Below are 14,922 nucleotides of genomic sequence, written 5' to 3'. Positions count from 1 at the left end.
TCCCCATCTCCCCAGTTTCATGTCTGCTCCTGTGTCAGGTCCTTCTGCCTGGACACTAATGACAAATCCGCCGTTCTCACCCCCATTGGGTGGCGCGATCCTGGGGAACCAGGCCGCCTATGGCGGAGAAGGATTATAAAATCCACGCAGCCCGCGGGAGTCAGACAAGCCCAGATCCTAAATGCGGGCGATGGCGCCGCGCACGCTGCTCCTGCTGCTGGCGGCCGCCCTGGCTCCGACCCAGACCCGCTCGGGTGAGTGCAGGGTCGGGAGGGAAACGGACTGCGGGGAAGGGAGGGGGACACTGGGGAAGCCGCGTCCCTAATCGCCCACCAGACCCTCCGCCCCTGCTCCACCCACGTCCCGAGCCCCGCGCCCCGCTCCCCTCCCGGCCTGCGCACCTGCCCGGGGTCCCGGGAGGAGGGTCGGGGTCTCACCGCGGACCGCCCCCAGGCTCACACTCGCTGCGGTACTTCATCACCGCCGTATCCGAGCCCGGCCTCGGGGAGCCCCGGTACGTGGAAGTCGGCTACGTGGACGACACGGAGTTCGTGTGCTTCGACAGCGACGCGCAGACTCCGAGAATGGAGCCACGGGCGTCGTGGATGGAGCGGGAGGGGCCGGAGTATTGGGAGCGGGAGACACTGAGAGCCAAGAACACGGAGCAGATTTTCCGAGGGAACCTGAGGACCGCGCTCCGCTACTACAACCAGAGCGAGGGCGGTGAGTGACCGCGGTCAGAGCTCAGGACCCCTCCCCGTCCCCGACACCGGGGCCGAGACTCCTGAGTCGCGAGTCCAAGGCTCTGGAGAACCTTTTAAGTTTGGAGGAGTTGGAGGGTGGGTGCGGCCGCGAGGCGTGGGCGATCACGTGGGGACAGGTGTGCGTGGCTGACCGCGGGGTCCCGCAGGCTCTCATACCATCCAGTGGATGTACGGCTGCCACGTGGGGTCGGACCGACGCCCCCTGGGCGGGTATCTTCAGTACGCCTATGATGGCCACGATTACATCGCCCTGAACCAAGACCTGAAATCCTGGACTGCGGCAGATGCGGCGGCTCACATCACCCAGCGCAAGTGGGAGCAGGCTGGTCAGGCAGAGAGACACAAGGCCTACCTGGAGGGCACGTGCGTGGGCTGGCTCCTCAGACACCTGGAGAACGGGAAAGAGACGCTGCTGCGCACAGGTGCAGGGGCCACGGGCACCTGTGCCCTTAGGCTGGGCTCAGTTCTGAGGAAAAGAAACCCTCAGCTGGATGATGCCCCTGTCTCTGACGGGAAACAGTGTCCTGGGTCTCCTCATCCACCATTGCACACTCCCCCAGTGTCGTTTCTTTTTCTTTCTTTCTTTCTTTTTGTTTGTTTTCTTTTTTGTTTGTTTGTTTGTTTATTTTTCGAGATAGGGTTCTCTTTTAGGCCCACACCACTAAGACCATTACCACCACCAACCATAGGACTTCTCTGTGGAGCCTTGGCTGACCCGGAACTTACTCCATAGACCAGGGTGGCTTAAAACTGACAGCTATCCACCTGCCTCTGCCTACCAACTTCTGGGACTAAAGGCTTCTGCCACCAAGGTCCAGCTAGATTCCCCCAGTTTCTAGAATTTTCCAAATAACACATTCTCCCAGAACCCTGTGTGTGGGGGTTACATGCCTTCCACACCCCAATTCTATCTATTCCTAGAATGGTCACATGAGCACTTATGGTGCCCTTGACAAATATTAAATAGTAGAATTTCTTTTCTTTCTTTCTTTTTTGTTTATCCTTTTGTTTGTTTTTTGTTTTGTTTTGTTTGAGTCAGGGTTTCTCTGTGTAGCCTTGGCTGTCCTGAACTAACTTGTAGACCAGGCTAACCTCGAACTCACAGAGATCCACCTTCCTCTGCCTCTGGAGGGCTAGGATTAAAGGCGTGTGCCGCCGCCACCACTACCACATGGCTTGTTTGTCCTTTTGAAGGCATTATTTTGCCTTTAGAGTTTTTTCCTCATTGGAGTGATATTCTTTCTTCATCCCTTTGTATTACCATTTGTATCAGTGTCCACAGGTGCCAGGGGACACTGCTAACCTAGAAAATTAGACAAGTAAAGTCCCTCTTCCCTTAAAGGAGAAAGGTTCCTGTGGCTTGGACTATTTCTTGCCTGAATTAACTATCCAGACCCTCCTGCTCCCCCTCTGCCCCAACAAGCTGCAGTGTTCCCCCCTAGTGAGTCAGGAATTGACCTTCCTCAGAGACAGGGGCTTCTGCAATGGAGGACTAAAGTGAGAGGGAAGATCCACTGCCCCATGTGAGCTGCTGTGTTCCCAGTGGGTGCTGCACTAGGTCCACAGCACACTTCAGGATCCTGTGTGACTTGCCTTGTATCTGTCCCCCAGAGGCAGGGGCTGGGAGTCATTTTCTTTGGCTGAGTGTGAGAGGTCCCCCACGTTTCTGCTGCACACTCTGGAGATGACTGTTCACTTGGACAGACAGTGAATGCTGGTCAGCAAGATGGACACAGTGGCAAGGTGTGGTGGCGCACACCTTTAATCCCAGCACTGGGAAAACAGAGGCAGGCAGAACGCTGTGAGTTCGAGGCCAGCCTGGTCTACAAAGTGAGTCCAGGACAGCCAAGATAACAGAGAAACCCTGTCTCAAAAAAAAAAAAAAAAAAAAAAAGATGGATGCACTGGTTGTGCCTCAATGGTGGCAGCAGTAATTGGGGACATCCTTCAAGTAGCCTCTACTCCTAATTTCTTGTTTTTATATGGTTTTAAACATCTTAACATATTAAGCTAATTATTTTCTATTCCTTTTTCCACTCTTCTATTACCTACCTTAAGACACAGAACATTTCAAAAAACAACAAAGAGCAACAACAAACCATGTCAACCTGCTGGTTCTTGTAGATTCTCTCTTAACCTCTTAACTTCTGAACCCCCTGCCTCCCGTCCCCCCAACCACTACACACACACACACACACACACACACACACACGAGAGAGAGAGAGAGAGAGAGAGAGAGAGAGAGAGAGAGAGAGAGAGAGAGAGAGAGGGGAAAATGTGCAGTTCTGTGCTGAGAGGACCAGCTCCCCTTCAGGTCACAGGTGATGAGAGTCAAAGTGTTCAAACACACATAGTTCAGTATAGTTATTGATTTAACGTTGTCTTTGCATATTTCAATTTATCTTCTTAATAGTGGAAATTTATAACTCTCAACAGACCCCCCAAAGGCACAGGTGACCCATCACCCTGGATCTAAAGGTGATGTCATCCTGAGGTGCTGGGCCCTGGGCTTCTACCCTGCTGACATCACCCTGACCTGGCAGCTGAATGGGGAGGAACTGATCCAGGACATGGAGCTTGTGGACACCAGGCCTGGAGGAGATGGAACCTTCCAGAAGTGGGCAGCTGTGGTGGTGCCTTCTGGGAAGGAGCAGGATTACACGTGCCACGTGGTGCATGAGGGACTGTCTGAGCCCCTCACCCTGAGATGGGGTAAGGAGGGTGTGGGTGCAGAGCTGGGCTCAGAAAAAGCTGGAGCCTTCTGCAGGCCATGAGCAGGTCAGGCTGAGAGCTGGGGTCATGACCCTCACCTTTCTTTGCTTTCCCTTCCCTTCCCAGAGCCTCCTGAGTCCAAGGTCCCCATCATGGCAACCATTGCTGTTTTGGTTGTCCTTGGAGCTGTGACCATCATTGTGGCTGTTGTGGCTGTTGTGAGGAAGAGGAGGAAAAACAGGGGTAGGAGAGGGCAGGGCCTGGGTTTTCTCTCAGCTCCTTTTAGAAGTGTGCTCTGCCTCATTAATGGGGAACACATGCACACCCTCATGGCTCCTGTCTCTAACTAGGGCTGCTGTCAGTTCTGGAAACTTCCTAGGGTTGGGGTCTTCCCTGGACTCTCACAGCTTTTCTTCTCACATGTGCAAAAGGAAGGAACGATGCTCCCGCTAAGTGTGGGGGGCAGGATTGTCCCTGAGGCTCTTGGGGTGAGCTGGAGATGGTGGGGAGCTCAGCCAGCCCATGATAGCCCCTCCAGAAAAATCTTCTGTGGCCCTGTTTATACCTTGCAATGAAAAAAAAAATTTTTTTTTAAATCCTAGGAATGTGTCTCTCCCAGATTGTAAAGGTGACACTCTGGGGCCTGATTTGGAGAGGGGCAATGTAGACTCAATTTTCTTAACCAAAATATTTTATTAACAACTTATTGACCGAGCCTACGTCAATTATAACCAGATTAACCAAAACTGCAGGAAATGAGGATTAATTGGCACAACAACAAAACCTTAAGGATATCAGTCCCAAGGAACGATTCTCCGGTTGGTCGGGAGCTGCAGGATTTCTTCCACTGGAACCGGGGGTAACCAGACCCCAGAGCCTCAGCAGGAGCTGGAGCTCTGAAGCCTTCCCTCAAGCGGTTTTCTCTAGGAGCGTCTTGAAGGGCAGCAATGAACAGCCAAATCTATCTGCCCGGCCGCCAGTTCTGGGCTCATTTATATCTCTCCTCCCAGAGTCTGGTCACGGGATCTTTTTCATCTGGTAGCAATTAAGCTCCTGCACGAGGTGGTTGCCCTGCTCGTGAATTAACATCACCTGTTCTCTTACTAAACCATTCAATCCCACACTTGGGATCCTAAAGAACAGGTTTCTCTCCTTCAGGGCAAAGTGGAGATGAGTGGGACTCAGGGACTCCCAGAATGTCCCTGGAGTGAGCGGGGGGGGGGGGGGGGGGCTGTTGGGATGCTGTCCTCACAGTGGTTGTTCCTGACTCTCCTCCTCTAGCATGAAGACAGCTGCCCGGAGTGGACTGAGGGACAGGCCATGTGTTCAGGTCCCTCCTGGGACGTCCAGAGCCCTCAGTTCTCCTTAGCAACGGTGTCTGATGCTCCCTGTGATCCTATGGGCTCCATGTGAGGAAGTGGGGAGCCCAGCCCTGCACACCAGGACCCTGTCCCTGCACTGCCTGTGCTCCCTTCCACAGCCAACCTTCCTGGTCCAGCAGGCAGGAGGGGACATCCCCATCCTGTCAGCTCCCTGCTGCCCTGAGCTGCAGCTCCTCATGTCCCCACTGAGACTAAGAAGCTGAATGTGGGCTTGATTGTTCATGCCCTTGACCTGAGGGGTTGATGGGTGGGTAAATTAAAAGATTGAGAATTCCCACAGTTTTGTGGAGGAAATGAATGCCCAATGGAGAACCTTCCAGAACTGTGTCATTATGCTGTGTGTATCTGGTGGGACAGAATGAGGCTGTGGGAGCTGAGTGTGAGCAGGGCTGTGTCCAGGTGGAACTGAGTGTGAACAGGCCTGTGTCCAGGTGGAACTGAGTGTGAGCAGGCTGTGCCTAGATGGACCGAGTGTGAACAGGCTGTGTCCAGGTGGAACTGAGTGTGAGCAGAGCTGTGCCCAAGTGGAGCTGAGTGTGAACAGGGCTGTGCCTAGATGGACCGAGTGTGAACAGGCTGTGTCCAGGTGGAACTGAGTGTGAGCAGGCTGTGTCCAGGTGGAGCTGAGTGTGAACAGGCCTGTGTCCAGGTGGAACTGAGTGTGAGCAGAGCTGTGCCCAAGTGAAGCTGAGTGTGAACAGGGCTGTGCCTAGATGGACCGAGTGTGTACAGGCTGTGTCCAGGTGGAACTGAGTGTGAACAGGCTGTGTCCAGGTGGAGCTGAGTATGAGCAGGCTGTGTCCAGGTGGAGCTGAGTGTGAGCAGGCTGTGTCCAGGTGGAGCTGAGTGTGAGCAGGCTGTGCCCAGGTGGAGTCAGTCCATTGTCATCTTTGACAGGGTCACTCCTCAGCTCTGTCATGTTCTGGCTCTGTTCTCTTCATCACTGTGAACCACATGCTGAGATCTGTGATCACAGGGACACAGGGGTGGCCAGAGCCTTGTCCTGTCCCCAGGATTGTGAGCCCCAGGGCTGCTGTGATGGCCAGCCTGGGCTCCATCCTGCCTGTGGCTCTTTACTCTTCTGCATTTATTTTTTTGTCTTTTCAGTTTGTATGGAGGACTAGGCCTGTGCTTGTTCCTGTGTGTGGTGCCTGTCTCTTCTCCTTTGGTGTCCCTAAGTGACAACAGCAGGATGTGATTTTCTGTCCTTTTCCCTCATGTCCAACAAGGATAGAAGCATGGGAAGGACTCTCGCCTGGAAGCAAACAAACACCTCTCACTTCAGAGGCTGAGGAGGAGGGGGAGGAGGGGAGGAGAGGGAGGAGGAGGGGAGGGAAGGAGAGGGGGAAGAGGAGGGGGAAGAGGAGGGGGAAGAGGAGGAGGAGGAGGTATCCCAGAGAGGACACACTTCCATGGAAGGCAGGCAGGGAAGAGGAGGATCCAAGGCCAGTGAGGGCTGTGAGGGGCTGAGCTCACTAGAGGGCAGGAGGGCAGGTTAGGGAGAAGGAGGCCAGGCTATGGTGGGGCAGAAGGTACAGAGACCGTGTTGGGGAGGCCGTGGGTGGGAGAGCAGGCCGGCTCCAGCCCTGTGTTTGCTGTTGAAGGACACTGGGTGGGAACAGGCTGGATGCCATCCTGTTTCTGTGATGGCTGCTATGAAATATGGAGGCTGTTCAGTTTCTGATCCTCTAGGGTGTGAGGGGGGTAGAGACAGCCTCAAGCTCCTGTGGCCTGGAGCCCAGGGAGCAGAGGCAGGAGCTGAGGCAGGAGGATGACAAGTTTAAACCAGTCTGAGCTACAGAGTGAAGCCAAGGACAGTCTGTGCACTTCAGTGAGACTTCATCTCCAAGTGAAAATTAGGGGGAAAAAAATCCTGGAGAGAAAACTCCACAGTTAAGAGCACTTGCTGCTCTCACAGAGGACCCAGGAGGAGGCTCACAGCCGCCCATGCCTCCAGTTCTGAGGGATCCAGCGCCCTCTTCTGGCCTCTGTGCAGGCTGGCAAAACACAGATATAAAACAACAACAACAACAAAAAATTAAGTTAAAAACATTATGAAATCAATAGGGCTATAGCTCAGTGGTAAAATGCTTAGCTGGTGGGCTTAAGGCACTAGGATCATCCCATAGTAACCTCCATCCCCAACACACACACACACACACACACACACACACACACACACACACACACACACACACACTGTGTTACAATAAAGCTCAGGACTTGAAATCCCACCAACCTTCACTCTGGAAATCTCTGCCCTAGAAAGCTTTGCCCTCTAGTAAATCCTATATAAAGGCTGTGTCTGCCCAGTTCTCTACTGTCTTCACCTGGGAGCAGAGTCAGCCCCTCATGGATTCGCCCCTCCAATAAGTCTCTTTTAAGAGAATTGCTGCTTCGTGTGACTCATTGGAAGAAGCAATGGAGAAGAAGAGGAAGGAGTGGAGCTCAGGCTCCTAAGCTCCTCAGCTCAGCTAGGGTTGGGGAAACCTTCCCTTGGGAGCTTCAAGGGCTGGAAAAGGAAAGGGGCCCAGGCTCCTAAGCTCCTCAGGGTTGGGCAATCCTCCCGAGGCCTCCCTCAGCTGTGAGGTTCCTGGGCTCCCAGGACCCCTTCCCTTGGGACACTGCCTCACCTCAGAGCTGGGGTTCCTTCCCGGGCCTCAGAGTTGTGGTTTCCTGGACACCTTCTCACTGGATCAGAAAAGCCAACACCTCTTGTCGGGGGTTAAGACAGTGATGAGGAAAGAGCTGAACTGGCTACTCTTTGTTGCTATGATAAAACACCATGTCCAAGGCAACTTATAGGAGGTTTATTTGGGGCTTAGGGTTCCAGACAGTTAAGAGGCCATCATCGTCACGAAAGCAAACACCAGGCATGGCAGCAGGGTCATCAGAGAGCTAAAATGTCCAATCATGGGCCACCATGACCCACTTTCTCCAGCAAAGCCACACCTAAGCCTCCTAAAACAGCACCAACTGGGAACCAAGTATTCAAATGACCAAGAATATGGGAGGCGGCCACCTCATTCAAACACCCACGGTAACTAATATCGACAGTGACACCCAAGCTCTCAGGGAAAATATGGCTCCTCCAGGCAGCAGCTGGCTGACAGGGCTACAGGTGGGACCTGGTAGGGAGGCTTGGTTCTCCAGAGCCGCCCAAGGCAAGGCTGTTACCTATCAAGCCAGTAAACGCTGTGTCTGATGTCAGGGTGGCCAGCTCTTTATGTGCCAAGTCCAGGAATGAAGGAACCTTCCAAAGGGCAGGTCAAGCCCGCTGGTATCCAGGGAGCATCAAGATGGCTCAGGGGTGAAGGCCCTTGCCACGGAGCTTGAGGGCCTGACTTTGACGCATGGAGTCACACGGATTCCTGTAAGATGCACACAGACACCATGGCACGCATATCCCCTCACACAATTAGTAAGCCACTGCAATAAAAATGTTTGCAAGGAATGGTGGCACAGGCCTTCAATCCCAGCACTCGGGAGGCAGAGGCAGGAGGATCTCTGTGAGTTAGAGGCCAGCCTGGTCTACAAAGTGAGTTCAGGACAGCCAAGGCTACACAGAGACAGAGAAACCCTGTCTCAGAAACAAACAAACAAATAAAACGTAAAGCATGGTTATTTCATGTTTAAGAACACAGAAACATGTGTGCCTATGTTGTGTCTAGTTTACCTCCAGACTTTCAGGGGGTGAATCTGCCTGTGTCCAAAACCCAGACGACGACGATGTGATGAGCCACATAAGGAAGACTAAGGTCAAACAATGCATTGATAGTCAAGGAAAAACGTAAACTAGTTTACATATTCATTATGTGCTTACACCGTTACTGTAGATGCACGGTGTATGAGGGCACCCCATGGTGTGTGTGGGGGCAGGGTCAGAAGACAACTTTGGGGAGCCAGCTCTTTCTTTCCATGTGGGCTCTGGGGACTGAACTCCGGTCATCAGGCTTGGTGGCAAGCACCTCTACCTACTGAGTTACCTCCCCAGCCCAGCCTGGGTGCCACCACGCTAGTTTTGAGATGTTGAGAAGTCAAACGTAGGGCCTGTGGTGTACATGGTGGGCACTCCGGTCACTGAGCCACATGCCCAGTGTTTGAAAACCACTCAGCAGACAAGGGTTGACTGTCATTTCAAAGGCTTGTACTACGGCTGGAGAGATGGCTCAGAGGTTAGGAGCACTGGCTGCTCTTCCAGAGGTCCTGAGTTCAATTCCCAGCAACCACATGGTGGCTCACAGCCATCTGTAATGAGACCTGGTGCCCTCTTCTGGAGTACAGGCCTACATGCAGGCAGAATGCTGTATACATAATAAATAAATATTTTTTTAAAAGGGGGAGCTAATAATAAAGCTGAAATTAGAAACTACAAATTTAAAACTTGACATGAGTAGACAACGCACTTTGGCCAGGCGTGGTGGTGCACATCTGTAATCCCAGCACTCAGGGAGGCAGAGGTAGGGGGATTGCTGTGAGTTTGAGGCCAACCTGGTCTAAAAACCAACATGACAGCCAAGGCTGCACAGAAAAACCAAAAACTGAAAACGAACAAACAACTTTGGCAACATAGCCAACTGAGCCAAGGACCTAATCTAAGAGAACCAGGTGGTCTTGGAAGGTCTGTGAGTGTGTTCGGAACGTGTGTTCTAGCAAACAATGGTATATGATCAGAGACCTAAACTAATGGTACAAATGAATGGCGTTGAAATGGCTCACAACCGTCTATACTGTGATCTGATGCCCTCCTCTGGCCTGCAGGTGTACATGCAGATAAAGCTCCCATACACAAAATTAAAAAAATAAATCTTTTAAAAAAATTTTTTTTAAAAGTACTGGAATCCAGATTGGCCACTTCAGAAGGTTAATACACAATTTATAGGAATTGGTAAATTATCTCAAATAAGACAAAGTGTGCAGTGGATCAAGTGTGTGGGACCAGAAGGGCAAACAGGGAAACTGAGACCCTATGTGGCCAACATCTCCATAAATTTATGGGAAAGGAGTCTTTTACGACAGTGGGGTACTCAAATTAATATTCCTGCAATCACGGAGACAGACAATGATGAAATTGGAGGTGAAATGGTAGATGCTTCTCTGACCAAACTCCGTTGCCTGCCAGAAGTAACCCTAGGGGCACCATCTGGAAGAGGGTTGTGTTTCATTTTGCAGAATTTGGAAGCCAAAGGTACGTACATCATTACCATTGATGCACACTCAGGGTTCCAATGGGCATCTGGCTTTCAGTTCTAAAAAGGCTGATTGTGTAATTACACACCCACTGAACATGTCAGTTTTGGGATCCCTGCATGGCTGAGGCTGACAGTGCTCCCACATATGTGTCCAATAATGAAGACATTTTTTGCATATTATAATAGAAAGCACATTACTGGTGTACCACACAATCCTACAGGAGAAGCAGTTGTAGAAAGAACTAATTGTACCTTAAAAGAGATGCTTATTAAACAAAAAGGAAGTGCAAAGAGCCCCAGGGACAGATTAACTAATGCTTTGTTGACTTTAAATTTTCTTAGTGTTGGTGAAAAACACTAAGAAAGAGACATCAGGTTACAGAAAAAACTGAGGAACTAGGACAACCAATATACTATAAATTTCTGTTGACAATGGAACGGAAACCTGCAATAGTTGAGATGGGGAGGTGGGTGTGTTTATGTATCTACAGGGAGTGAAAAACTATGGTTACCACAAAACTTGTAAAGATTAGATCTGACCAGGGATGACCTCCTACTACCGGAAACATGAATGACTTCGCATAGCAAGGGAATATTATGGGCTACCTGGTCCTCATGACACGACATCCTTTCCTACAGCATGGATATTACAGCTCAAACAGACATGTAAAGTCAAGGCCTTACACCTGCTCAAAAACAGGGCAGAAATTTATCTTTAGATGATTTGTGCACCTTGCATATTCCATATATATATTTATGTATCTATGTAACTTAGGTACAAATGTACCTATACTAATACTTATTTTCAGAGAAAAAAAAACATAATAATGAAGACAAAGCAGGTAGCCCAGGTGATTCAGCCTTGCAGACTGCCTCAGCTACTGTTTCCTCAGGAATTTGCATGCAGATCAACTTTAAAAGGGCTAGCCCAAAAGATCAATCCCAAAAAGACTGGACAGAAACAGATACAGCTAGCTTTCCCAGCACTTGGCCAATAGCTTATTCTTCTAAGGGTGCCCAAGAGATGTTTTCACCCCACCCCACCCCGCCAGCAAGTAGTAATTTTGAGAACATGACATCCCCTCCCCCACCCCCCCCCCCATCCTTCTTTTTCTCTTATCTTTTCATCCTATTAAATGTTAGGGAAAAGGGGATGATAAAAAGGGAGGATATAGAACTATAGAATAAAAAGTAGATTATTGAATCTATTAGCCTTAAACATTTTACACTGGAGCTGGAGAGATGGCTCAGAGGTTAAGAGCACTGACTGCTCTTCCAGAGGTCCTGAGTTCAGTTCCCAGCAACCACATGGCGGCTCACAACCATCTGTAATGTGATCTGATGCCCTCTTCTGGCCTGCCGGTGTACATGCAGGCAGAACACTGTATACGTAATAAATAAATAAATCTTTTAAAAAAATTTTTTGAGGCAGGTGGATCTTTGTGAGTTAGAGGCCCGCCTGGTCTACAAGTGAGTCCAGGACAGCCAAGGCTACACAGAGAAACCCTGTCTCAAAAACAACAACAAAAAAAAGAAATTTACATTGGTACTGTAGATTGAAATGTGAGATTATTTTGTTTAACTTTTGCTTTATGTTTTATACATGTTATATATTGATAGATTTTGCACAATGTTTGCTTAATGTATTGTACATATGCAACTTATTTTAAAATGTGATGTAAAGTTCTAGTCTTATAAAAGCTAATTATTACAAACTGTTCAGGACAGTTGGAGATAGAAGTTAGTAGTTAGTCACCTGTAAATCTTCCTTGTAGTCTTGTTAAATACTAGTTTAGGTAATTACAGAAGAAGCTTTATTTAGGTTCTTGTATATGTTTTCAAGGTTAAGCAGATAGTATATAGCTAGAAATAAGTGGTGTTTGTCTATTTAGATATAACGAGATAGCCAAGTCTATCGATAGATAGCTACATAGATAGGTAGATATGATTATGCACTATAGTAAAGAGATGGTCTTCAAACCCTTCAGAGATCTACAGAATATGGCATTTAGCAGTAAAGGGCTTTTCTGACGGAGACACGTCTGCTCCTGGCAGCACCTCCACCTACTTCAAGGAAGATGATGGCATCAAAGAAACAAGCGTGGCAGAGCAGCCACCGCACAGAGGAACTGTTCTCATCTCTACTGCCCATAGCAGACTGACTGTCCAAACTGTGATCGAGCATGACACTGGGAAAGTGGCTGTCCAGCTTTGCAGAGACTACGTGGGCCAGTCCTTCAAAATTCCTGCTTCACGGAGTATCTGTCAGATATTGTGGGCTGTCAGGCTGAAGACTGGATGCCCCAACGATAGAGAAAAGCAGTCAAACTGTTTCTGTCCTGTCTATATTTTTGGAAGCTGCTTGCCTGCACTTCCTTCATATTAGATATTTCCTTCTTAAGTCTCTGATGGGGTTGAAGACTAGATAGCCATAGTATTGCTATAAGCATTAGTTTAAGAGCTAAAAACATGTTTAGAGGTTGATAAATGTAAGTTAAAGTGATTTAGGAAAACTTTGGACACTAGGACAGGACTCACTAGGACAGGACTGACAGTGGAATAACTTCTCCAAGATTGTCAACTATAAACAGACTGGTCCTTGTAAATGTAACTTTTCCTGGATAATTATTTTTATTGTATCTAGCTTATTTTTAATAGGAAGGGGGGTATATAGTGGATATAAACATGTTTTTGCTTTGATCCCAAGTGTGGGATGGGGAACAGACTTGTGAGAGATCAGGTGATGTTTATCCACTAGAAGACGAACCACCTCATGGGGGGGCAGGGCTTGGTTTTTGCCAGCTGAAACACATCTTAGTCAGACTTGAGAGGAGATATATATATATATATATATATATGAACCCAAAGCAGGAGGCAGGGCTTTTTGGATCTTGGTATTGTTTGGCTGTTCATTGCTTCACTTAGAGACGCTCCTAGAGAGAACTGCTCCAGAGAAAGCTTTGGGGCTCCGGCTCTGGCTGCTGCTCCGGGTTCCAGCAGCAACTCTGGTGGAATTGCTGGTCTGCTGAAATCCTGCCCACTACGCCAGGGGAATCGCTCCCAGGAACTGAGTATTAAAAAGGTCTACTTCTCCTGTTCCCACAAACCTCCTTTCTCTCCTAGCGAGGGTAGATGGGTTGGAAGGGAGGTATAAGCCTTAAAGAACCCCAAATAAAGTAGGTTTGGGAAAGGTCGAAGCCTAGAAAACCCTCTCTGTAGGGTGCTTTGGTGGCTCAGTCCTGGGGGAGGCCCTGTGCTGCCGAGAAAAAAAAATCACAGAAAACTAAGGCATAAAAACCAGGCTGGTGTCATTTCCAAGTAAAACTGTGGTGCTTACTGCTGCCCCAGAGGACCTGGGTTCAGTTCCCAGCTTGCACCGACATGCAGCCGCAGTCTGGAGGGTGAGGCGTAGGGAGCCCTCTTCTGGTCTCCTGGGGCACTCCATGCCCGCGGTGCAGACACACACGCGGCAAATCACCCATACACATAAAATTATTAAAAGAAAAAGAAATGGAGGGAAATAAGACTTCTCTAGAGAGATCCCCGACCAGTACCGCCGGTCGTTACAGCAGGTGGGGACACCTCCCAGTCCTCCTGCAGGACCCTAGGGCTGGGAGGTGGACACATTGGTGGGAGGAGGGGAAAGCTTCACCTCAGCTTGAGTTGTAATCTTACTCAGAGGCTGAGTTTCAGCCGGAAGATCACAAGGACCCGGGCAAACCGCAACAGGATTTGGGTCTGAGGGGAAAATTCCCTCGCTGCTCCGGTAGGAAGAGGGCAGGGGCGGCACCTCCCTGCCTTTCCCAGCATCCAAGGGGCAGGACGGCTCAGGTGAGCGGTGACCCCGACCACTCCTGTGTCCTGCTGCCCCCTGGCGGTCACGCGCAGCATCGCAGCTTCCGGGGGTGCTGGGGCCGGACTGGGCGAAGTTAAACTCCGCCAGACTGCAGGCTGCAGAGTCCTGAACTGCTGGCCAGGCTCCCGGGCATCTGAAGCTGTCCGGGTCACACTGGAGAGCCGGATATCTCCTGTACAGGCCCCCACATGGGATCCTTAGTTTCTTTATCTTTTGCTGATGTTGCCCAGGATTTAACCCAGGGCTCTCTGCGTGTCGAGTGAATCCTTACCGAACTACACCCCAGCCCCACTAGCTGGGTTGGATATAACCCACCCAAGGAAAGGGTCCCCAGTTTCTTTGGGAACGCCTTTAATCCGAGCCCTCAGGAAGCAGAGGTGAGGGGATCTCTGAGTTCATGGTCCACACAGCTAGGTCCAGAACAGCCAGGTGGAGCCAGACCACTGGGCGTCCCCAAGGCTGACACCTGGGAGGGGGTGGTGGAGCAGGTGGGAAGGGGTAACAGGCGAGAAAGGGCCGTGGACTGGGGTGAGCTTGTGCGCCGCGCTCCCAACCCCAGCCTAGTACAACGCTGGGTAAACCTTAGGGAAGCTGGGAGCCAGAGCGAGACAGGGAAAGCTGAAACTCTGGGGCAAGGGAAGGAAGGGGGTATGGAGGAGACAGGGCAGGGCTCACAAGGACAGGACTTTAGAATCTGCCTGCCTTCCCTTCCCTTGGGTGCACGGGCTCAAAGACCACACTGGCCAAGGGCCTGGGAAGTGAATGGGCCGGAGGAAATAACTTAAATTACCTTTTCTCCTGGACAGCACCTTTCACCTGAAACCCATCCCCACACTGTAGAAGGCACCTAGCGACCACTATCCACCTCGCAAGCTTCCTGATGCTGAGCTGTTAGTTTAAGGCATGGTCCAGGCTGGCCTTGAGCGTACTCTGTAACCCAAGCAGCCCAGCTTTAAGACTTGGCCAAGGCTGCTGGGCGTGGTGGCGCACACCTTTAATCCCAGCAGAGGCAGGCA

General features: G+C 50.3%; 1 protein-coding gene across 1 annotated transcript; it reads left to right on the top strand.

The window, feature by feature from the left end:
- Positions 1 to 190: 190 nt before the first annotated feature.
- On the top strand, positions 191 to 5,061 carry LOC127195887 (H-2 class I histocompatibility antigen, Q10 alpha chain-like). The gene is made up of 7 exons (XM_051153517.1): positions 191 to 254; positions 454 to 723; positions 911 to 1,186; positions 3,201 to 3,476; positions 3,603 to 3,619; positions 3,884 to 3,931; positions 4,957 to 5,061. The coding sequence occupies exons 1-7, from the start codon at positions 191 to 193 to the stop codon at positions 5,059 to 5,061; spliced, it is 1,056 nt and encodes a 351-aa protein (XP_051009474.1).
- The last annotated feature ends 9,861 nt before the right edge of the window (positions 5,062 to 14,922 follow it).

The sequence above is a fragment of the Acomys russatus genome, chromosome 11, assembly GCF_903995435.1.
Source record: "Acomys russatus chromosome 11, mAcoRus1.1, whole genome shotgun sequence".
In the NCBI taxonomy this organism is placed as follows: Eukaryota; Metazoa; Chordata; class Mammalia; order Rodentia; family Muridae; genus Acomys; species Acomys russatus.
The sequence above is the reverse complement of the archived record's forward strand: the minus strand, read 5'-3'. Positions and strand labels throughout refer to the sequence as shown.

What these genes read in the sequence shown, in the direction of transcription:
- LOC127195887 (XM_051153517.1), top strand. Translation starts at nt 191, where the DNA reads ATGGCGCCGCGCACGCTGCTCCTGCTGCTGGCGGCCGCCCTGGCTCCG. An exon ending in TCCGACCCAGACCCGCTCGG is followed by an intron (nt 255 to 453) that starts GTGAGTGCAGGG and finishes GACCGCCCCCAG; the next exon opens with GCTCACACTCGCTGCGGTAC. An exon ending in GAACGATGCTCCCGCTAAGT is followed by an intron (nt 3,932 to 4,956) that starts GTGGGGGGCAGG and finishes TCCCTTCCACAG; the next exon opens with CCAACCTTCCTGGTCCAGCA.